Source organism: Heliconius melpomene, chromosome 8, assembly GCF_056956725.1.
Source record: "Heliconius melpomene rosina isolate 202511_hmr_F chromosome 8, ASM5695672v1, whole genome shotgun sequence".
Lineage (NCBI taxonomy): Eukaryota > Metazoa > Arthropoda > Insecta > Lepidoptera > Nymphalidae > Heliconius > Heliconius melpomene.
This window is the reverse complement of record NC_140396.1, coordinates 5,673,097-5,697,513: the sequence shown is the minus strand read 5'-3', so window position 1 is coordinate 5,697,513 and position 24,417 is coordinate 5,673,097. Positions and strand designations below refer to the sequence as shown.

General features: G+C 32.8%; 4 protein-coding genes across 4 annotated transcripts; 1 reads left to right on the top strand and 3 right to left on the bottom strand.

Annotated features, from left to right (window-relative positions):
* Nucleotides 1–647: 647 nt before the first annotated feature.
* On the bottom strand, nt 648–11,839 carry yata (N-terminal kinase-like protein yata). Its single transcript, XM_085189190.1, has 13 exons — nt 11,203–11,839; nt 10,834–11,063; nt 9,829–10,005; nt 9,243–9,471; nt 8,573–8,716; nt 7,914–8,095; nt 7,437–7,665; nt 6,889–6,976; nt 6,330–6,491; nt 5,925–6,065; nt 5,125–5,246; nt 3,061–3,349; nt 648–2,677 (listed from the first exon to the last, which is right to left on the bottom strand). The coding sequence occupies exons 1-13, from the start codon at nt 11,578–11,580 to the stop codon at nt 2,526–2,528; spliced, it is 2,523 nt and encodes an 840-aa protein (XP_085045316.1). The 5' UTR covers nt 11,581–11,839; the 3' UTR covers nt 648–2,525.
* A 251-nt stretch (nt 11,840–12,090) lies between these two features.
* mRpL11 (mitochondrial ribosomal protein L11) lies at nt 12,091–13,268 on the top strand. Its single transcript, XM_085189743.1, has 4 exons — nt 12,091–12,370; nt 12,444–12,633; nt 12,711–12,877; nt 13,116–13,268. The coding sequence occupies exons 1-4, from the start codon at nt 12,236–12,238 to the stop codon at nt 13,212–13,214; spliced, it is 591 nt and encodes a 196-aa protein (XP_085045869.1). The 5' UTR covers nt 12,091–12,235; the 3' UTR covers nt 13,215–13,268.
* A 123-nt stretch (nt 13,269–13,391) lies between these two features.
* On the bottom strand, nt 13,392–22,839 carry LOC146536825 (N-acylneuraminate-9-phosphatase). Its single transcript, XM_085189742.1, has 5 exons — nt 22,615–22,839; nt 17,726–17,900; nt 16,967–17,051; nt 15,584–15,806; nt 13,392–14,968 (listed from the first exon to the last, which is right to left on the bottom strand). The coding sequence occupies exons 1-5, from the start codon at nt 22,717–22,719 to the stop codon at nt 14,801–14,803; spliced, it is 756 nt and encodes a 251-aa protein (XP_085045868.1). The 5' UTR covers nt 22,720–22,839; the 3' UTR covers nt 13,392–14,800.
* Nucleotides 19,846–22,419, bottom strand: Neurochondrin (neurochondrin). The gene has a single exon (XM_085189741.1). It carries the CDS (start codon nt 22,266–22,268, stop codon nt 20,055–20,057), a length of 2,214 nt encoding a protein of 737 aa, XP_085045867.1. The 5' UTR covers nt 22,269–22,419; the 3' UTR covers nt 19,846–20,054.
* Nucleotides 22,840–24,417: the final 1,578 nt, after the last annotated feature.

Here is a 24,417-nt window from a genome sequence, read left to right as displayed (position 1 = left end):
TATATATTTTTTTAATTTACTTAAGCATTAGTTAAAATCCGGGGACTACTTACTTCAAATATTTTTTCTTTCGAACAATATATTTCATTATTTTGATCACTTCCCTGAAATTTTCATAATTTGTTTACGTTCGATTAATATCTACATATTAAGATACAAAATTCAGCAAAGTTTACAGACTTTCTTATTGATCGAATTGATTCTTAGAATTAACACTGTTGATATGCCATCCAATTCAACGAAGCAAAATATTTATTATATTTAGGTATCACGTAAACTAATAAACAAAAACATATTCCTAATAGAGAAAAAACTTCTAACCGGAGAAAAAAAACACTGTTCTCTTGCTTCACGGTACCCTACAGAAAATGGGAATCCAGAGTTAAGACACTTCGTTCCCCATTTTTCGAGATATTGCTTGTTGAGTGGCGTAAATCAAAAGCCACGCTTTATCTTGTTTCCATAGCGCTGAAATGATTAAGATATATTAAATAATTAATTTTCCCGAGTGGGAATCGAATTTATAACCCACTCCCTTTTATTTCGAACCCACAACACATTCATTAAAACTTTGTATTTAGAAAAAATGACCATTTTCTGAAAGTATTTTTTTAAAGAAATAAAAGGTATAAAATAAAACCAAAAGCGAATACTCAAAATTATATAATTTAATAATAAATTTTCATAAGCATTGGAAAATGTATTATTTAAATAATATCTTTAATTTATAATTAAGATGAAACATAGTCAACGTCGTCAGCAGTCGATATGCTTTATTACCACGCAATTAATACTATTAATAGAAGGCTTCGTTCTGTTGGAATTACAATTTCAACCAGCTGTTTAAACTAAATGTCCAAAAAAAAAATTCATTTATAAAAAATATTATTTGTTTTTATTATATTATATAAAAATCAGTTTTACGCTATATACCACACACTGCAGGGTAGGCAGAGGGAACCTAGTGTTAAGACACTCCGTTCCCTATTTTCCGCCAAATTCTAATAGTCGCGTTTACAGTCGCACGCTTGTTACACAACATAAAAATACCAGTGTAATAAATAAATTAAAAATTAAATAAATTAGCTATTTGTAGCTCCATCCTCCATATTAAGGGGGTTGGCCTTCGAAAACACAGTATCAAAGATACTGGAGGAAGGTTGATGACAGTAGACGAGGCGAAAACGGTATGTAGAGACCGTAGCGCTTGGCGTTGCGTTCTCTCTGACTACCCCACTAGAGATAAAGCGTGAAGCTATTTATGTATGTAAAACATTATTAATAACGTGAGTTTTAGTAAAATTAATCTTATCTTATCATAACCCTTATCTAGATGGCTTTCCAGACTTGAGATCTTGATAAATTATTATCATCTGTGAGATTTTAAGTGTTGATAACTTCAAATGCTTTATTGTCCTACAGATTTTCTTTTAAAATGTGATTTGAGTTATTAATTTGTTTTACATAAAGTGTTTATACAATGAAAATATAATACAATATTTCATTATATGTACAAGATTAATATATTTGGAATAAAATTTAATAAAACATTCGTTTAAACAACTGGTTGATAAAAATGGATTTATATTATGCTATTTTAAATGTAATAATGTATTTATTTCGCATGTGAATTATAAAAAAGTTTATTAATACAAATTAACCTTCAACAGATAAAGGAATGAAACCATCTTAATTTAACTGGCGAAGTGATTTTGTGCTCAACTGGCACGTTCGGAACGCCATAATAGAAAGAACAGAACAGAACAGAACCATCTTTATTTATTAGTTGTAATGTAAAAAATTGTAAATATTATCATATTATAACCTTTTTAATAAAGTTAATACAATATTGCGATAGCAATCCATGTTCCTTTTATATTAATTTATTAAGATAAATTTAAAAATAATTAAGGTAAAAGAAACTCTTGTCTCTTTTTGCACATAAATATGTCATTGTGGCAAAAGGAGGCAGCATATGAATATATACGTGACAGTTGTAGGTTCGATTACAAATTTATTATTTTCATTTTCACGCTCTGACAAGGAAAAGCACGGCGTTGAGTTTCGCCAATTCGGACGGAAAACGGATACCAGTGTGAAAACGTACCTTGTTATAAGACTATATTATGCAAAAGAATTTCAAAACTATATATCTCTCAATTTTACTGAATTTTAAAGTGTGCGGAATAAATACATTATTTCTTAGACACATTTGAAGTATTCATAAATTACAAGTCAAATAATATTTAAGGAATGTCATGACACATAAATAATAATATATAAAATAACTAAATTAGTTAATATACTTTTTTTAAAATTATGTAATCACTAATATTAGTGCAAACAAAAATGATAAATAACTTCTAATACATTTAGCACAAATAAAAACTAATTAAATTACAATTATACACATAATTTATAAATACTTCAATAAACAAAGTACAAATTTCGGGAAAAATTGAACAATTCTTTATAGGGAAAAAGTTAAGTAGGAAAAAAGTTGGGTTGAAATAGTGATAGGGGGATTAAAAAGGGGGTGGGGGGGTTGTAATTTTGGTGCCTAATTTCATTGGTCCTTGTCCGCGGGCGTTGCGTCTCGCTTCCATTTCACGTTGCCTTTGTAACTTTCTTTCTTCACGTTTTCGTCTCATTTCGTCCATTTTCGATGCGTTGTTTTCTGTAATAAATTGTCAGAGTTAGGTAAGGCTAGGTAGAGGAAACGTAATGTTAAGATACTCCGTTCCTATTAAGATATTTCTGTTAAAGACTACATTATTTTTATAAATTGTTACTTAGAACTAGGATGATGTATAAGTAACTGCTAATACTGTGAATATTTACGTTCAAAATTAATATGAAGATTTGTAAGGTGTTAGAAAACATTCTGATAGAAATTCGCACTTATAATACATCAAAATAACATATAGGCTACAATTTATGTAAAGACTTGTATAATTTTGCTATAATACAACAATAACATTAAGGGGTTAAATTTATATATCAATCAAGAGACAGTAGCCATATATACTATTTATATAGACATATACTGCGTGCACTAACCATCCGCATTTTCTTCTATCGGTTCAAAATCCCCATCTTCCCAGCCTCCTAAAGAATCACCACTGTTCTGGTGCGCCGGACGGTGTTCTAGACGAGACACTCTTACATATGTCGCGTTCGCATTATTTATATTACTCGAGTTACTTTGGTTACTCAAGTTGTTCTGGTTGCTCAGGTTGCTCTGGTTGCTCAGGTTGCTTAGGTTGCTCTGGTTGATGGGATTGGGTGGTTCGTTCCATTGAGCATTGTTCCATGTTTCTGATGGGCTCGCTAGTTCAGCTTCTGCAGTCTGTGGATGATAAATTATATACTTTTTGATTTGACATGTCAAATAAAGTGATAAGAATTTAGTTTTATATAATAAGTTATTATGTTTTATTTATATAACAGATAGAACAAAACCAAAGTGATCTTATAAGTGCTTATATATACTACTCAAAACAAAATAAGGGCCACTGCAATTTTCAAGTATATTTATGTGTTACTGGGACTTAGGTATTAAAAAATGATGAAGTTCATTAGCTTTACCATTTTCTAATGTAATTAACTTAAAATTTAATTAAAATCGATCCAATAAAATTAACTTACAATTTTTTCAATTAACTATGCAATTTTGACAAAAAATTCACTCCCGCTCATAAAGCTTTCAACAACTTTTAGCATTTCTAAAGCTTATTTTTTGGTTGTCTTCAGTATCGTGTGTATCCTCCTCATTTTTGTACACAATCCTGAGGCCTGTAAGGAACACTTTCAATCAGGTTTCGTACAGTTTCTTGAGGAATTTGCTCCCAGCTTGATTTCAGCACTTCAATAAGCTGTGGCTTGTTATGTACGGGCCGGTCAGTACTTCGATCGCTTCGTTTGAGTAGATTCCACATGTATTCTATCGGGTTGAGGTCTGGACTGTTGGCAGACCAAGGTAACACCTCAATATCAGCCTCCTCTAGAGCTGTTTTGGTGGCTCGAGCGGTGTGTGCGCGTGCATTGTCGTGCATCAGCTTGAATCTTGCACCAATTCTCTGAGCAAAAGGAACCACATAAGGTCTGATAACCTCTTCAATGTATCGCTGAGCTGTTACAGTGCCTCCGTTTAGGATTATTAGTTCAATTGTACCCGATAGACTGATGCCTCCCCACACCATCACATTAGGACCCCGAATCTGTCACTTTCTAGGATGCAAGCATCTGAAAATCGCTCACCTTTACGTCTCCAAACACTAATGCACCTATCATCATTAAAAAATATCACATTACTCTCATCAGTAAACAACACTGTGCTCCAGTCACTTATGTCCCAGGCAAGATATTGCCTTGCATACGCTAATCGGTTTGCACGATGAGCACTTGTTAGTGAAATTCGCAATATTCGTCTTCTGGAGAACTGCTGGTCTTCGTGCAACCATTTCCTAATTGTTTGATCACTAACACGGGCACCTGTGACTTGTCGCAAGCGAGTTTGTAAGCAGTGAGCGGTGATAAAACGCTCTCTTCGCGCAGTCAAGAGAACATAGCGGTCTTCTTGCGCGGTGGTGGATCTAATTCTGCCTGATACTCGTCTACTGGATGCCGTTCCCCTCTCTTGAAAACGATTCCAACCATTTTGGACCGCTCTTCGTGAATAGCCGAGCTGTAGAGCTACAGAACGCTGTGAATGTCCTTCTTGAATTAAAGTTACAGCTCTGATTATGGTTGGCAAGTCCAGATCTCGTCGAATACGTGGCATAGTATTCGCAAAAGATCAATTAACACGATAGTTAAACATTATTTGAACTACACACGACTAGTTCCAAACTTTGACTGAATTTAACTATCAACTTAAATAAGGGTAAAATCAAGTGGTTTCAATAAATCTTTAAATCTACCTACTTTTTCAATTTTTTGCTGGCAGTATACTCAAATAGGACTTGTCAACACTTAAGATGAACGTACCGTAAGTACCAACCACTCAAGATTGCATTCATGTGAATAAATTAACCCAAAGTGCAAAAATACGTAGTGGCCCTTATTTTGTTTTGACTAGTTTATATTTTTTGCGTTAATAACTCTAATAACTATTATACGCACTGGCTGTTCCTGCAAGGTGCCCCACTCGTTGTCCCAGTCGTCCTCGCACAGCGCGGCGAGGCCGGGCGTGGCTTGGGCACTACCGCTGCTGGGTGGCGACTTCGCACTTGCTGCTGTTGTACCTAATAGACAAAAAAATATATAGGTGGTTTCATATTTTTAATTTAATATTCCAAATTCATACTTTTTATTACAGCTTCACGCTGTATCCCGCATATAGTCCGTTTCCTACTTTCAGTCAACGTCACTCTTTGACTTTTTACCAGAGCAAAAAAGAATAAAAATATTATTACATAATAATTCATTACCCCGAGTGAGAAGCAAACACGCGCGTGTCGCGTTTACAGTCATACGCTTATGCCTTGTTCATTAATATTTTCTTTTTATCCTACTACTATTATAAATATGAAAGTTTTCGAGGATACTAAACGGATTTAGATGAAATTTTACTGTAATAGCTTACACATTAGAATTAAACATAGCATTACAATTTATGTATCTGGCTAGCAACAATATTATAACAAGTTTAAGCGGGCGAAGCCGCGTTAGTTACGCTAGTTATTAATACACTCAAATATTACTTTAGAAATTACTTAAACATTATTATTAAAAAATAATGTTCTCTCTGATAACGAGGCAAAACATGACGTTGAGTTCCAACATGCAATGCCTCAATGAAGAAAATGGGGAATGGAGAGTCTTACCACCAGGGTCCTGTTCTCTATACCTATGTACTGTTATGAGAGTGATACAGAGTAAAGCCTAAAAAAGTGATTAAAATATATTCATTTAAAAGCTACCTGCACTGGAATCGATCTCGCCCCACGCCGTCATGTCCCAGTGCTCGGGGTCGTAGTCGGAAGCGGACTCGCTGTGCTCGAGCGACGTCATCGACGTCACCGACGACGTCGTGGTCGACATGCTGCTCGACGACGGTTGTTCTGGATGTTTGTATATATTTTAATAGATAAATTTTGTTACTTATTTGGTACAGATTATGTTCAGGATGCCGTAAGCTAATTAATATAAAAAAAACAATATCGTTTTCATGTAATAATACAGATTTTGGAGTTGTGGAGCTGATAGAAAAAATGCTTCACATGTGCATCTCTCAAGGGACATGGGCATCTTTCAAGGGTTAGAGGTCTTAGACATTGTATCTGTGTTTTTATATTTTACTGCCGTATTGGTAATGGTCTACGTACCCAAGGAGCCAGGCTTGGACAGCACGGACTTGGGCGCGTGTTGCACGCGCGCCGTATCCGAATGTGAACGGTAGAACTTGGCGGTGACGGCGGTGACGGCCCAGCCCGCCCACGTGGCCGCCGCGTTGGACAGCGACGGCGTCGCCGTGTGCACGTCCGCCTCTATGACACACGATCAAAACAAATTTATTAAGAAAAGAGTACACAAAAATTCAGAAAACTTATCTTCAAGGCAACCATAACTTGCTAACCGAACTATAAAATAAATTAAAATTCCAAAGGCATTGTCGCTCCAGAGCGGCCATTTGTGCTTGTGTTCAGGGTTCAAGTAACACTCAAAATGTATACGTTGTGCAATCGGAGTCTGGGCATTACAGAGACAACAATCTTAAAGTATGTTAAAAAAACTGTTTTATTGTAAAAATTTAAAATTTTTTAGGCGCGCTCGTTTATAGTCAAATGTCCCAATCATGGCATAATTGCCACTGCTAGTAATATAGTGCCTTTAAAAAATATGACAACAGAAAAAAATGATATCTTGTTTTATTTAGTGACTTACCCATTCCTTCTTTTAAGCTAGGATCTTCAGAAACTTTCTCCAGCTTGCCAAGGAAACCTTTTATTGTTCTAAATGCAGCATCTCGGACCTGCAACATGCAGATGGTAATTAATATATTTAAAATATAGCTTGCAATAATAAAAACGACTTTTTTGTGGGAAAATGAAATAAAATTGAATTGATCTAGTTTTCTGGAAACTTTTCAGCCAATAAGAAGTATTTTTTTTTATTGTACTTACAGTTTGTGTATGTAATAAAGAATTTTATCTGTCTATCTACTTTGCTAAGTGGCAACTTCTATCAATAAAGCATTACTGAGTGGCGGTAAGTGTCATTAGACTTATATGCCGCGCTAGTGAAAAAAGATTTTTGTGGGTTTTTGTGTTTAAATAAAATTAAACTCACCTGTTTTTCCAGATCAGCAGTAAAAGGCACAAAACTGGCAACATTCGTTGGCAACTTCCGATAGTAAGGAATATTACTAAATGGCTGTCCACCACCTTGCCAAGCAAGTATTTTGTCAGAGAATTAAATAAATAAAAACCTACCTGCTTCTCCGGATCGGCAGTCAACGGGCACAAGGCTGGCAACACTCGATTGGCAACTTCAGATAATAAGAAGTACTGCTGAGTGGCAGCCAGAGCTAATACCCCAGCCTGTCTTGCTGGTGGAAAGGCATCTCTTGTGGCCCTCACAAAAGCTGACACCAAAACTTTCTGTCGGATTTGCGGATGTAAATGTGCTGCAATTTTACCTAAGCACACTGTCGTATTTGTCCTGGAAATTATTGGTTATTTTATGATTAAAAAATAATATATTTTCCAGGATAACAAAATTACAGCTGCATCATCTTAAATAATAAATAGTAGTCAAACAAATTATCTAAGAATAAAACGTTTATCAAGTTTCATAATATAAAAATATTGATTGTTAAAAGAAATGGAAACTTCCACAATATTTATACTTTAATTTATTTTCGCTTTTAGTATAGTCTAAATAAATCAATTTCATAATAACATACAAACCTGATTCCACCCTGATCGTCTTTGGACTGTAACCTCGCAAAATGGCGTAGCACTTCAACATTTAAGTTATTGTAGTTCAGTTTAGGTGCCAGATGGACTATTGACTTCACTGTCTGTTCCCTTATAATTGCATTGGTGTCCAGGAAACCGTGTACCACTTGTGGAAATATTTGGTCGTTAACCTAGTAAGAAAAGTTTTCTTTATTAATTACGTTATTAAAATACAATTAAATATATTTTTTTAATTATTATTTAAATATAATTTTATTATAACTATATCACTCTTCGGCTGGTTTCTGGCTTCAACTGGATGCGGAAGGCTGAGGATCGAGAGCTCAGCGCCAGCTGTATGTTCAGCAGTGGACCCAAATAGGCTGATTTGATTGATTGATTGATTGATTGATTGATACGATTCTTATATATTACTCTTACTAACAGGTAGCAGAATCCAATAGGTATTTATTATATTTTCTGGGTAGGCAGAGGGAACCTAGTGTTATGACATTCTGTTCTAACTAAGAGACTTCCATTTCCACCATATATCATAATGTATTGCTTATATATATTGCCATCAAGTAAGTATTTTACATACAACTTAGTTAAATAGATTTATAGGTTTCTTTAAATGAGAAACCTCTACAATTTTTATTTATACTCACAGTAGAATTCTGGAGGTGCATTATAAATTGATCCAATTGCTGTAACAGCCTCGACCTTGTGGTCCTGTCGTTTGAAGCAAACAATTTTACTACACATGGTACTATTTGCTTTTGGTAATCTGCATCTTCTAATAACTTGCCCAACTAAAATATTATAAACAAATATTATAGAATATCTTTTTTTATTTTTTAAGTAGAACTTAGTGTTAAGGTACTTTTTTACACATTCAAGAAAAGAGAGTGAGACGAGACAGAGAGCGACGATGCGATTTCCAATGATTATTGTTATATATAATTTATAGTGGTAACATTGTGTACCTACATTGACATTTATATTTTATAATTGTAGCATGGGGTACTTTGAAAATAAATCAGTTTTGCTTCATACTTGAAACTTGTGTTATCATTATAATTATATTCATATTTGCTATGCAACTGTTATCTATATAAGAACTCAATAAATGCATTTGAAGTTCCCCTTTTTCATTTTGAAATCCACAAATAAAAGCTAACACCAACAACACTATGTTCCCCACTTTTGAAATTATTTTTATATTTTGTAATCTGAAGAAAACGAAAATATAATAAATATACAGTTGTTGCATTTACTGTCACACATTATGTTACTGAACCATGACGGCCTCTGAAGAAAATAATCTAGTTTAAATACCTTAAACATAGGTGCCAGTACAGCTGACCCAGCATCACCATAATGGAAAGCAGTAAGCAATTGAGGCAGGATTTTGTGAATGGATACAGCATCAGGGAAATTATCCAAATAGCTGCTTAATGTTGAGAAAAACTTTGCCTTCTCCATTTTATCTTTGATTTGTATTTCTTCTAGAAAGAGCATGGTGTCTATAAGATCGTTTTTGAAGTAACCACCTATTTTTCGACATCTGAAATGAAACAAAATAATAAATCTTTTTCTAGGACAAAGTATTTCTTTATTGTAGCACTCACAATAGTTTTCCCTAATAAATAATATTGATTTCTTTATTCCACTCTAGCATGTAAATAATTTACTTACACATTTTTTTATATAACAAACTAATAATTCCAAAGAAAGGACCTTAATAATGAAAAATATTATTTATCTTATTTCTTTAAGAAACTGTTTAAACACAAATTGAGGCATTGAGTTACACCACAATATACCAGTTGGAGGGAAAGTGGGAAACAAAGTACCTAAGTAGGGACTAGGTCTTCTAGGTTCTCTAGGTACTAGGGCCTACTCTGTAATGTAAACTAAATACCTTGTAATAATATCAGCTGGGTTAGGTCTCGAGGCAGGGTTAGCGCTGACTAATTCACAGTACAGTGTACATAGTTGTTTTGGTATTTTATCTACTGTTTTCAATGCTGGTTGGTTTGTTAATGGTCCATTGAACGCTTCCCATATGAGGCAGCCCAAACCCCACATATCTGATGAGCTGATAACAGTATATTACAATACATTATATGTTACATATATAAAAGCAAAAATAAAAACAAAATGTACAATAAGGTGGCTATATTGCTTAATACAGTCTCTTGTCTTATTCTCTTAGGCAACCTTTGGGTTGAGGAAGTTGTATTAAAACAACATTGTGTGTATATATGTATGTAATAATGCAATAATATATTAATTAAATAAAGTAATTGAAGTAATTGTGTCTGCATGCAACAGAATCTGACAGTAACTGCATCAGTTGTGTACTTGAGACTTTCTATATATTGTGTATTGTATTCTAATATAATTGTATTGAAAACAGATCATAATTTATAAAAGTAGAAGAAGTATGAAGCAATTTGTTTAAAATTAGCTTTATTTTATGAGTATAGATGTAAATTTTGAATGAAAATACAAAAATGTTTTAAATTTATATATTGTAAAGTGAAATAGTTTGAGAAATTTTAAGATGTTGCCTCACAATAACACTAATACATTATCAATTTAAAGTAGGCCAGAGTAATAACCTCAATAGCAAAAAATAATTGAATACTCCATAGCATGCATGATAAATGGGACAGTGATTGTCTCAATTGTAATAAGTAATAAAAACAAATTATTCTCATTGAAATAAAATTTTAACTAATATTGTACGCAATTATTTTTTATCTTATAAAACGATAATATTATACTTAAATTGAATTCTACTCTACACTTCATGTAACAATTATTCATTGAAAAATATGAAGATGTTGTTTCACCAGTTTATTATGTATTGAATATTTTGTAAATATTATAATGACACTACATTTAATTTTTATATTCTTACCATTTAGTTATGGATTTCAATTTAGTTGAATCTTTTTTTTCTGGTGGATCATATATTTCTAAGGCAGGTAATATTTTAATAGGCATGGGATTAGAATTATCCTGCCCATGTGCTGTAAGAAACTCAAATCCTCCGAGTTTCCATTCTCCAGCCAGCGTTACAAAAACAGAGTATAAGCACACATTATTGTGTTTCATATTACCATCATTATTAAAAAACGATAATGCTCTCTGCGAACAAAAATATTTCATACAATTATTTAAAAAGGAAGATTTTTCTCAAGCATATACTTGGTATATCATTCAAAAGCAAAGATTGTTATATATATTACTCAATAAATTGAAACATATAACATTCTAAAATACATACAGTAATTTGAAATACACCCCATGCTAGGAATAATTCACGCTGGGGACCCTCTAGTTTCATATCTTCTATGTGAGTTGCTAAAGGTTCTACATATTCTGTTGCTACATATAAAAATTTTTCAGTTTCACAGCTATCTAAATAATGTAAAAGGCTTGGGTGTCTCATAGTCTTTAATTTCTTTAAGGAGGCTTTAGCAATATCGAAAAGGGTTTCCGAACTTTTGTTGACATCAAACAAAAATATTGATACTTCATCTTGAGTGCCCCTTTTCTTGCCCTTATGTAGTGTCCACACACTTTTATCTTCTAGGCCACGTACTGGATCCCCTACTTCGTAAGGAAAATCCTTAGTGGGATCCCGAGAAAAAAATGACCACATTTTCAACAATATAACTATCTACTGATTATTTACAAAACGCATACATATTTTCACTAACAATGCACAATGGTACACGTATTTTCATAATACATAAAGCTTTAAAGTTGTAAATTGTTTTCAATATAGTACGAATGTAATCATTAAACTTAGATCAAGAGAGGTATAAGCATTATTTTAATAATTTATTAATAAAGAGCTCTTCTTTCTTAAAAAATATGACGGCAATACGAAGACATAGTATAATATTGCAAATTGCAATAAAAGATTGACATAATTAATCTAGTATTGCCAATGTACAAATAAAAAAGTATAGTGATCTAATGTAAAGGAATCTTTATAAACAATACAATATTTTTATTATTGCTTAATTTAGACTCTTAAAAAAGCTTATTTTATTTTTCTCTAATTTAATAATTTTGTCTGAAACATAAAAGATATAAAGAAATCAGTAAGTTGATATTATAATTTTAGTTTGTGTACTATCAATTATGTCACTTTTATATTCTTTGTTACGGAACTGTAACTGAAATGTCAGATAAAAATATGAAGTAGGGCCTCAAATCTTGAGGTTATTTATTTTTCAAAACATAATTAAGTTACATAAATAATATTTGTATTAATATTATACGTCTTATATCTTGTACATAAATTAAAAATGTCTAAATCCGTAACTCGTTTGAAATCTATGAAAAAGGTAGCTGATAAGATTGATCATTCTTCTAAGTTAAGGACTAATATACCTGCAGGAATGGCAGCAGCAGGTCCTCCTCTAGGGCCAATGCTCGGACAGGTAAACTATTAATAATATTTTTCAATTCTTGTATCTTGGAAAGAGCGCATAACTTATTTTTTTATATTTTTAGCGTAACATAAATATTGCAGCTTTCTGTAAAGATTTTAATGAACGTACAGCGAATATCAAAGAAGGGGTGCCATTGCCTACTCGAGTAAAAGTTAATCCAGATAGATCTTATCAGTTAATGATCCATCAGCCGCCTTCCTCGTATTTTTTGAAACAAGCTGCTGGTGTTAGTCGCGGAGCGATGGAACCAGGTATGCCCTTTTATAATAACCTTTTCTTTTTATGTATATATGCTCTTAATTTTTCTAACATTGTAATATTTTTCTAGTAAGAGAAACTTGTGGAAAAGTAACACTAAAGCACATATATGAAATTGCCAAAATAAAGTCACAAGATCCTCCTCTTGAGTGGAAACCATTGAAAGAAATCTGCACAATGCTTATAGCAACTGCTAGAACATGTGGTATCGAAATTGTTAAAGAACTTGATCCTAAGGTAAATGTTTAGTATACTCACTCATTTCGACCATGGTATTGCAATAAATTATAATTTTTATTTTAATGCTTATTTGGTTTCAAGAGTGGTACAACTCAATGCCAGGGTTTGTCTGGCTGAAGAGTGTAGGTGAGATATGAAATTAATAAATTTATTACTCCAAGTGGGGATCACACCAACAACCATCACAATCATTTAATTAATTATAATGTTTAAGAATTTTTTTATTTTTATTCAGGAATATGGTCAATTCTTGGCAGAAAGGAAAATTAAAGTTGAAGAACAAAAGAAAATGTTACAAGAGAGGAGAGAAGCTAAAATGTTGAGAACCGCTTAATAATTTTACTGTAGTAATATAATGTTAGTTATAAATAAAATAATGTAGAAAATATTTATTTTTTTTTATTTTCTTATTATATTGAATGTTTAATATTAAATAAAAAAAATATATAATGTTAAAAGTTTGAAAAAATTACAAATATAACTACAGGGTTCTTAGAAATAAAAGTCCTTATTATCTACAAAGATGTATTGAACATAAAAGATAGAATTAGATTCAGATGATCCTATTATTACTACTCCATAATAAGAGTTAAACATATATCTAATTTACCCACATCAGTCTACCAATATTGATACATTTAAATACTAGTCACAACATTCAATAAATTATTTGAAAATTAACAAATTATTAGCACCTAAGTTATACTAACATATGCCTAGGATAACTATGCTCATTACGAGCTGGGTGTTATAAAAATAACCATTGAAGTAATAAAAATAAGACAAGCATATTCTTTTATAATATTAATTCAAAAAATTTGGCCTTATATAAAAGTTATTCTTATAACCAACTTTCTTTTCTTTATATATACATTTAAAGAAGTGTTATTTTTCAGTACATATCACATCATGCAGTCTGCCCAAAATCTAATAAAACCTAATATTTAGCATCATACAAAAAATAATGTTTATTTAGGTACAAAAATAAGTTTTATTATTTTACAATTTTTACTTTAAACATCTCTACTTATACTAGGATTGAAATTGTATCTTAGAGAATTTTTTACATTTTATTAGGAACAGTATTTATAGTACATTAATATTAAGCAAAAAAATATTATTTTATTGCATTAGAAAAATATTGATAAAATATCTCTTAAAGCTGAGGTAAGCCTATAAATTTGAAGGAACAAAGTATCACAAGAAGCGCGAGGTAATTTTAATATTGATGTCAAGCAATGGAGGTATAATATTTTTCTTGTAACATCACATTAAAATTGGATAAATGGCTTTAGTTGCAAGACAAAATATAATAAAAATGGGGTATCCATTTTTAACATTAATTTTTAACAAACCTTATATATAGAACAACAATAAAGTATAAAAATATACTTTGTACTATAAATAAATTCCATTTTGTACTTCTGATGGCTTATTTTGCATATATATCTATTATTAAAAATAAAAAAATAAACACCCATAACTCATTTTTGAGATGTTTCAATAAAGCAATGGTACGAAAAATAAAAAAAAAAACTAAGAGAAAGAAAAATGTTGAACAAGTCTTAATGGTATAAACATGGCAAGCTATTGTTTAGCTCTAGGAATTTCAGAAATACAACATGTTCCTGTTAGGAATGTCAACTAGTATTGCTATAGTTTAGCAAATTGAATGAATAATAACTGCTTGTGAATCTATAGAATATAGAATTTCTATAATTTCATGTGAAAAACCAAAACCCTTAAATTTAATCACAAATATTTTAGTTGCAGAGAAAATATTATCTAAATCTAGAAAATATAAGCAAAAGAACTACTAGTGTAGCGACTCAGAGATTTTTGAATTTATACTGATATAGATCTAATTGATACTGTTGAACATATATTTAAATAGTATATGTTTTATCAAAATGAATACCGTCAACACATACACTGTTGTGCTGTTTTCTTTTTAAGTTTTGGTGAGTTCGGCAGAACTTCTGGTAACTCTGTCACCTTTTGTATTTTGAAATCTGGTAAATCGGAGTCCATTTCATCGTATCGCAAGGGAATCCATACAGTACCACCTAATTCTGCTTCTTTTCCACCCTGGAATGTAAAAATATTATTTAGAATTGACTCAATTTATGAAAGCTATTAGTGAGTGGTTATTAGTGCTATTTCCAGGGCTAGAAACAGAGGTAGGGGTCCGCCATGCTCACCCCAGAAATTTTACTTAAAATTAACCCCGAAAATTATAAAAAAAAAACAACATTTGCACGAACATGTGTGCAAAGTTAAAGTCCATGACCTACAGAAAATATCTCTAGATATGGCCATGGCTATTTCGGCAGATAAGTGTACAATGAGTTTTTTACGACATCACCTTATGAATCTTTGAAACAATCTCGAATATTTATATATGCATTATACTTATAAAGTTTCCTCTATAAAAAAAAATCTTTTTGAAAACTGTATTTAAAGCTATTATGCAGTTTGCGAGATTTAAATGTAAGAGTGTCGCGCGTCGGTGGGAACCAATAATAAAGATGTCATAAATTATCTATTTCATATAATTCAATCAAATCAATGAAATATGGTAAATATTGGAAAAGCCAAGGCAAAATATATTTTGTTTTGGTTGTATAAACGAACTTGCAACGGCTGCATGCTCATATTACAGAGCTTCCCACTTGTAGGTATATGACTAGCATTGACCTTTACCTTAATATCCGTTTCTAATTTATCTCCAACCATGATGCAAGTCCTCGCTTCCACGTTGAGAAGCTTACAGGCCTCCAAGAAGATGTTCTGGTCAGGCTTCTCCCAGGGCAGGTCCCCGGACACGAGGACGCAGTCGAAGTACTTGCGGAGGCCCAGACGCTCGATCTTCTGCCACTGGGCTCGGGACGGCCCGTTCGTGATCAAACCCAGAAGGTAATCCTCCCTGTGTCACATTCATTGACCAGCATTTTGTTATATCCAACATTGGGTGTTTCAGCACACAACGTCATGGATGTAGTAGTGGTTAGGGTTTTGTATCATTTTCTACCCATTCCAAACCACATCCATGGGAGAATGACTTTGCATATATTGTTTTAATTTAACAGTAGTTTGTAACATTTTATTTATATGCAAGGACATTTTGATATTAGTTCACATATAATTAACTTTACAAATTATATGTAAAACTGAAAGCATCTTAAAACTACACCATGTTGAAATTTTAAATGTATTTTAGAGCAACATCATTGATCCATCTTCATTTACTAATCAACATAGCGTTATTTACAGTACACAATGAAGATACTTCGTAGGATTTACTTACGACCTAAAAAAAATAAGCAAACTATCGGGTTGAAGTATCTCCATTGTTGAATAAAAATTTTTGAGGCAATAGTCATTACCTTCGTGTTGTACTCCCTCATATATTTTACAAATACAATTCAAACCTAAGTGTTGCGCACGCGGCGCCCAGAGTTTAGTCACTCGTTGAGCAACAACTGTTGAAAAACAAGTCATTTATTAGCGACATGCGTTCAAGCCAGCCCAATACATTAGCTGAGATAATTTAAACTGAAAAGCGTTTTAAAAATATGAAATAATAATTTATCTCCGCAAATATTGGGGCTGACTTTATGACATTTTGGAAAATCAGATGATACGTGTGTACACAGTATTATGTGGCATGCATGTAACGATGGGAATGGCCAATGGCGGTTTATGATGAGGGAACCTTAAAGCTGTCCACCATGACGATGATCGTTTGAGAACTCAACCACATAACACCATGCAAACTCAATATCCAAAGTTGTCTCAAAATTATAGTTGCGCTGTGATGCATTTTGTCAATGTTCCAAGTATTACTTCGTATTTGTTTGCAACAAATCTCAAAACAACTTTTGGCTTTAATGAGCAATCACTTTGTAAATATATTTTGAAGTGCAAGATATATGTAATTAACTTCGCATATAATAGATTTGACAGAGTAATTGCCCACAATATTCATATTTTAACCTAAGAAAATCATGAAGAAATATTTTAAGTGTTTAAAATAATAAATATTTCTGCATAACATAATACGTATGTGTATTTTTTTCAACGTACCTTAAAGTTTCTAAAAGGTGTATCACATCTGGCGTCAATGCTAAATATTGAAACCTTAATTTTAACCATTCGGTCGCTACATTTTCTGGAACAAGTAAATTATAACATCCATTTATATTATTGTTATGCATTTCGTGACGTTTAATGTAGTATCAATTTTAACTTTTATCACCAGTAAAATTCGAATGTGAAAAGAATTAGAGTGAGGTACACACACAATACAACAAAACGAAAATAATTTTAATTTTATGTTACCGACCCGCTCGCGGCTTCGCCCACTTGAACTGCATAATTAATTTACTAAACTGCATTACTTTTGTTTTCTAATAATAATATCATTGTAAAAACAATATCTATGCTTATATAGAAAAGCAAAATTTCAACTACTACAACAATAAAACGGTGTATTAACTTATTTTATTAATAAGCCGATTGAATTAAAACAGACAATGTCAACGGAAAAAAATCAGTTAAGCAGTTCCGAGATAAGAGTGAACAAACGCACAGATAAACAGACAAAAAAATATTTTTTTACTTTTATTACGTTATTAGGTAAATGACCAAAATATTTTTTTTAAAATATATTTTTTAGATTTTTATAAAAAATATCTAAATTAACAAAACAATTTATCTAATCCAAAACCAGGTTATTATGTCAACACAACAGTCCACTCAACACTTATTTAAAGAGTCCGAGCGTGTAGTTGTCATAGAAAACTTACTTTATAATGTTTTAAAACGATTTAAAAATATACTCACTGGCAATGTGCCTATAGTTTTTCGGCAAGGAGTTTCGCCATAGATGCGTAGGCCATTCATCTATTGCATACGACTCGTCGTCAGGTCTGGCCCTAAATGCACGAAGGAAAGTGGAGGCACTATCTGCTGCCACTTCATGGGGTAAGCCATATTTATGGTCTAGTATTTCAACAAGCTGCCAAAAATTATACACAAAAATTAGATCAAAATGATAAAAAATAGAGATAAATCGAGACTAGCCGTGGACACAAAGTTTGCCTGTAAACGCGCCAGGTTGTGGGTTCGATTCCCACTCGAGAAATTGAAATATTTAATATTTTCATTTCTTCGCTCTGGTGTCGAGGTAAACCGTAATTTCCGCCATTCAAAACACAATGCCTCCAGAATTCCACGGAATATGGGGAACGGAGTATCTTAACACTGGCTTCCCTCTGCATAGGATAGGGCTTTGTTATTCATATTGTTTCTAATCTCATCAGTTCATTATTTACAAATATTGACAATCTTATCAACGCTGTTATCTACTCCATTAATATACCTACGTACATATTTCAAATTGTTTTAAGTACTACAAAAAAAACTTGTTTTGAGTAACATTGTTTGGTTATTACGAAATATATCATAGCTCTAAGGTCATAGTTTTGTAATTGTTTAACAAATTGTCAGTAGAGTGTAAATAAATTAATTTTTAATATATGTATAACTATAATAAAATACGTAATAATATAAGGACATTAGTAGCGGAGAGGTAGAAGCGTCCGTCTGTAAATGAGACAGTTTGTGGGTTCAATTCTCCACTTGGGGAACTGAAATACCAATTCAACATTTTCATTTACTCGTTCTGGTAACGAGGAAAAGCGCGGTACAGTTCCGCCCTGCATCATGCAATGCCTCTATAATTCGGTTGGAAGTGTCTAAAGTTTAGGTTCCCTTTTCCTCTCTGCCTACACTAGGCTATGTGCGGGATACAGAGAGAAGCTTAAAAAAAAGTAAAGTTGTTATGAAATTATTGAGGGCGTAGCGGCGCAATGGCACAACAAATGGGACGCGTGTGGGTTCGATCCCCACTATGTAGGAAATATTCAATATTATTATTTCCTCGCTTTGCTAACAAGAAAAATGTGGCGGTTAGTTCAGCCACTCAACACACTCGAAAATTCGGTGGAGAATGGGGAATGAAGTCTCTTAATACTAAGTTCCCCCTGCGTACACTTCTATATGCGGGTTACAGCGTTAAGTTTTATTTACAAGCAGTCTGGTTAAAATTTTAATTATTATTTAACATTTGGTTTCCTTGCTAACAAGTAGCCTTATTATTGTTGGATGCCATTTAAAAATTGGTATCTGATTCAATGTAACAGTAATATCTATATTTTTTTTATATTTCAGTTTCTGGTTTTGGAAGATAAAGTGCGGCGTCGGGTTGCGCTATTTACTACTCAAAGAAATTTATTATTGATGGCAATATATTAATATTTTATTACAGTATCAATTCTGTTATACAAGCATATAAAACAAATAAGGAATAGACGAATTGTTCACACACTAAAGTAGTTATTTAGATTGCAAATGAAAGTAACATAAACTTGTCGAGCAAAAGGAAGTGTCTAATCCAGGAATAGTATGAGGGCAATGATCTTAACTCTTACTGCAGTACAATCACCTGTTCCTTGGCAACGAGTCATGTTTGTAAGATGATACTAATCTAATAGACAACTACAGTTGTACACAATTATTAAATACTAGCGGCCTGCTCGCGGCTTCGCCTGCGTGAACTACGTTATTATTAATTTCTGTTTCCATGAGTACCTACGTCCTATAAGCGACGTCCGTAAAATTTGAGACTCCTAGCATTTGTAGTAACGAAGTTTCATACAAAGTTTCAACCCCAAAAACAACCCCTTAGAAGTTGAATATTCCAAATCCCCTCTTAGCGAGCACCTACGTCCTATAAATAATTCCTATGCAAAATTTGAGATTCCTGGCACATGTAGTTTCTGAGATTTCATGATGAGTGAGTGACCTTTTGATTTTATATATATAGATAATTAGATAAAATTTAATTTTTTAGTTTTAGATCCTATGTATTTAGTAAAAAGTATAATGTAATAAAACACACATTAATGCAACACCATTTATTAAGACTCAACTCTTTTTGAATATTGTGACAAAATATTTATTTCTTATATTAGTAACAAATAACTCTTAATATTTATATAATATTTACAGAAAATTAAGAATGTAGTTGTCAATCAAAAATAATAATTAAGTACACTTCTCAGTATAAAAAGCATCTTTATGTAATATCAAAAGCATGACTTTGCAATAATTAATCACCAAATAGTTTTTTGCCTAAATCCATCATTCTGTGATTCCGACACATTTTTAAGGCACCACCTTTTTTAAGGACCGGTATGGCACTGTCATTTGAATCTACTAATCTGCATAAGAAGTCTTCAAATGCAGACTTTACATTAGGAGCTAATGTACCAACTTTGACTTTAACCAACATTTCTGCTATTCCTTGCGCCCAACCACTTTCTATAGCAAACTCTGAGATCCAAGGGATTGTAGTTAAAACACCACTTAAGGTTTGCATTCCCAAAAACCATAAATCTGCAATTTCATTCCAGTTTTCCTTATATGTCATTGATACAACTAATGCATTAGGGTCATTTGACTCATCAACATTGTAGGCATCCCAAAGAAATCTTATAGTTGATTGTATGTAACGGCATATAGAGAAATCATTTTTCTTTACTTTACTTGCCTGTTGCTTGAGAAGGAGGAGTCCTAAAACTGCTAGGTGCCCATGAAGAACAAGGTTTTCAGGGATGTTTTTCAATTCAGGTAAGTTATTGAATATGAATTTAAGCAGAGTATTAAATAACATGCTATTCTCTACCACTTTTGGTGCCAATACTGTCAGGTTCATAAATATGTTGCAAAGACTAACCATTGCAGCTCTTGAATCTTTCATATCTTCAAGTACCTGAGGGTCTAACTCTGGTTCTGGTTGAGTTTTAACTTTTCCTCTCTCTGACTTAGGAATGGGAGGTTTTTTGTAATGCACAATTGACCAATGGAAATTCATTGCTTCGTATAAAATATCCTCTTGTTTCAAGTTTAAAACAATATCTCTAGCTTTGTCTTCCACAACAAGATGACATAAAGCAGGAAGCATCAAGCGTAATAAATCAATCTGGCCCATCAAAGATATATCAGAGTCCATGGCTTCTCCATCAGATTTGTTCTTTTCAGCTAACTTCCTTGCTCTATATGCATGGAAAGAATCATTTGCAAGGGTAAATATAAATGGCAGCAAGTTGTAAATTTGTTCTCTCATAGCAGTAGTTTCTTGAGCAATCCATGCAACTAATACTCTTACCATTGCACATATAAAAACTTTTTCAGCATCTGGAAGTTTGTCTTTGTTTTTGTCATTTGATACTTTAGTTAAAATTGATACAACAGCGTTGAATGCCCCTTTGAGACTAGTGTACACAGACTGCTTCTCTTTTTGTTCCAAGTCTAACTGGTCAGTGCCCATATAGTTAATAGAAGATTCTAACACAATAAAGCAAGCAGTAACAAGTTCAGCATTTAAGAAGGCTTGTTTAAAACTTCTATCTTCAAGCTGCATTCGTACCTCAATAGCACATAATTGTAATAATAATAAAAAGAACTTCTTGGGGTTTTCTTCATCATTGAATGTCCATTCTACACCAAGCAAATCAATAATATTTGCTGCAAGCTTAAGAGCAGGATCTCTTTGATTTTTGCCAATTTTACTTGTTAAAATATCATATAGGGCCTTATAGATACTTTGTGGCCAAGTCTCATCTGACGACCCTGGTAATACAGTTGCTTTGTTACAGCTATACAGTAAAGCACTCAATATGGTAGCCAATTCAAATTTCCGCTCTGATTGATCTGTAGCAAAATCCAATGCAATTTTGTTTACCAATGCATGAAAAGGCTTTGGATCATTACCCCATGCCTCAGGACCATATCTACTAACTAGTTTCACAAGAATATTAAGAGCTTCATCAGTTTGGAAGCTTTGATGAGAGTAAATTTCTGACATTTTGGTAATAGCACCAACTTCGATGAGAGCCTTTTGACCAGCTTCATGTTCTGCAATGCATTGTAGGCAAGTGTAAGCTTCACTAATGATAATTAGGTTATCATCATAATCTTCATTGTCTGATGTTTGCACTATGTCAAGGAACACAGGTATGTTGGCCAGCATTTCAGGATGCGTTGATAGTTCAGGTTCGTTGCAAAAACAAGTGAGTATGGATAAGGCGACGGATTTGTAAACGGACGGCGGACAGTCATCTTGGCTATTATTGCCTGTCAAAAGCTTCTTTAAAAATTTAAAACCAATCGCCTCAAATAATGCTTTCTTTGCTGCAGCATTACAGTCCTTGCTCTTCACCAATTTTGTCACCATAAACAGCGCAGCAAATTTTTCTGTGTCACTTTTAGCAGATTTTAAAATGAGTATGCATTTTTTTATTGGCTCGGAAATGTCTCCCATCGTAGCAAAGCACTCGACGTGCACACAAAACGCAGCAGATCACACGCTACTCTGAGCGCGGAGCAATCGAATTGAGCGAACTGTCTACATCACCTTTATAATTAGCGCGAGTTCTGTTTCAAAATAACTAAATCTGGACGTCGAGCTCACGTTCTCCAACTATGAAACTTCTATTTATATCACACTGGAACGTGAACGCTAAACACGCGGGTGCAAGCGATGTAAAACGAAATTTTCAACGACGTAAAATCCAACGATGACAGCGCGCGCACTCACTTCGTATTTCATTCCGACTTCCCATGACCGTGGCAAATGGCAATGTCAAAATATTAAAAAAATCACTAACCTTATTACAAGCCTTGCTGTCTCCCTTCCTGGTTTGTATTAAAGTATTATCTAAATCGAAAAATATTGCTGAGACATCATTATTTTCATCATAAAATCTATCCATAATTTTGTATTATAACACGATTGCAGAAAAACACCACTACCTCTATTTTACTGTATTGCGTCAAATGAATTTGACTAAAGTATTTGCTCGCTCTTTCACATTGTAATATAACTCCTTTCTCGAATAAGCTGACACCGCCATCTTTTAACCCATAGGCCATAAAACCAAGTCTTTGACGTTCAGTATTTGTTATATAGTTAGGTATTTCTTTTACAGGTGGCGCTTGTTATAAAAATTCCTAATAAATAAATTTATGTAAGGCAAACAAAACATTTAAAGTTTAAATAATTCTGTCATACATAATTTCAAATAAACAAATATGACTACTTCAGTAGACTTTAGTGTAATTAAATATTTAATTATTCGAAATAGTAATTGCCTACTGAAAATATCTGAGAAAAGCTCTAGCATCTAAAGCTGAGCTAAAATAGGTTCACGATGATATACTTATACTCGTAGTTCCAGTTTTGTAATAAATAAGTACATATTTATTTTTACTATTCTCATAAAGTTTTTATATTAGCATAATTTGAGGCATGAACCCCCTTGTAACCTCCAAACTACAAAAGGCCTACAAAAGTGTAATATGAGACGGGACGAGATGAGTTACGATCAGGGGACACGTTACACAGCAAAGAGGAATTCCTTTACAACAATATTTAGGAGCTTAATATCTTAACGTCGACTTAAGTACATTTTGTATCTATAAAAGCCTTATTGAGGCCATTCATGGCCACAAAGTGTGACTGTAAATGCGATAGCTTGTGGGTTTGATTCCTACTCGAAGAAATTAAATATTTAATATTTCCATTTTCTTTGCTCAGGGCACGGCAAAGGGCGGCGTTGAGTTACACCACTAATGCAATGATTCCAGAATTCAACGGAAAATGGGGAACGGAGTGTCTTAATATTAGGTGCCCTTTATCTACTGTTATGTGCGGATAACAACGTGACTCTAAAAAAGTCCCTATTTTTTTAATCGAAACTTTTTTAGAGCTTTATCAGCATTTTTTTTTAAATTTTTATTATAATAACCTTTTAAAAAGTTTAGTTAGTAAACTTTTTTTTATTTTTATTATAATAACCTTATAAATTGGGATGTATTCAAACAAAATTTATAAAATATTTTATACATTACATATAAGATTTTTGTAAAGAAAATTATAAATGAAATATAGTCAATAAGCTTCATTGCATTGTGTCGAAAGTCTTTATCGCCAATCCGTTCAACCATGACTTACCCTATTTTTGTTGATACAGCGTAAGTCCTTTGAAGAGATCTTTGAAAACAGAATTCAATAAAACGAAATATTTCCATCCATATTAATAGTGTGAATATAAAAATATTGTATTTACCTGCTACAGTCGACTGTGAAGCCATTGAACCAATCTTTATGTCTATTCATATGTACGTTATATATGCAGATTAAAAATATATATTTATTTATTATCGTTTTAAAATTTTCTACATAATATGCGCCTGTATCTGACTGTCCTCCTTTAATAGTAAGTAACTTACTAACCAGTAGTAACTAATAGATCCCAGTCATTGAAAGTGGGGAGCGGAGTGTATTAACACTAAGCTAAGGCAGTGGACCTACCCTTCTGTGTCCGGGATACGGCGTTACGCTAAAAAAATATACGTTTCAGGTATAAATATGTTCTTACATATCCTGTTTAAAATTTATGTTCGTTCAT

Bases quoted from the DNA above. Each gene is read 5' to 3' on its own strand.
- LOC146536825 (XM_085189742.1), bottom strand. From the start codon at position 22,719: ATGGATAGATTTTATGATGAAAATAATGATGTCTCAGCAATATTTTTC. The intron at 15,807-16,966 runs GTACGTTGAAAA...AATGTGACACAG, and splicing joins CACCTTTTAGAAACTTTAAG to GGAGGATTACCTTCTGGGTT. The intron at 14,969-15,583 runs GTAAAGGTCAAT...TTTACATTCCAG, and splicing joins AATTAGAAACGGATATTAAG to GGTGGAAAAGAAGCAGAATT.
- yata (XM_085189190.1), bottom strand. From the start codon at position 11,580: ATGTGGTCATTTTTTTCTCGGGATCCCACTAAGGATTTTCCTTACGAA. The intron at 10,006-10,833 runs GTAAGAATATAA...TACTGTTATCAG, and splicing joins TTGAAATCCATAACTAAATG to CTCATCAGATATGTGGGGTT. The intron at 6,066-6,329 runs GTACGTAGACCA...ACAAACATCCAG, and splicing joins GTCCAAGCCTGGCTCCTTGG to AACAACCGTCGTCGAGCAGC.
- Neurochondrin (XM_085189741.1), bottom strand. From the start codon at position 22,268: ATGGGAGACATTTCCGAGCCAATAAAAAAATGCATACTCATTTTAAAA.
- mRpL11 (XM_085189743.1), top strand. From the start codon at position 12,236: ATGTCTAAATCCGTAACTCGTTTGAAATCTATGAAAAAGGTAGCTGAT. The intron at 12,371-12,443 runs GTAAACTATTAA...TTATATTTTTAG, and splicing joins TAGGGCCAATGCTCGGACAG to CGTAACATAAATATTGCAGC. The intron at 12,878-13,115 runs GTAAATGTTTAG...ATTTTTATTCAG, and splicing joins TTAAAGAACTTGATCCTAAG to GAATATGGTCAATTCTTGGC.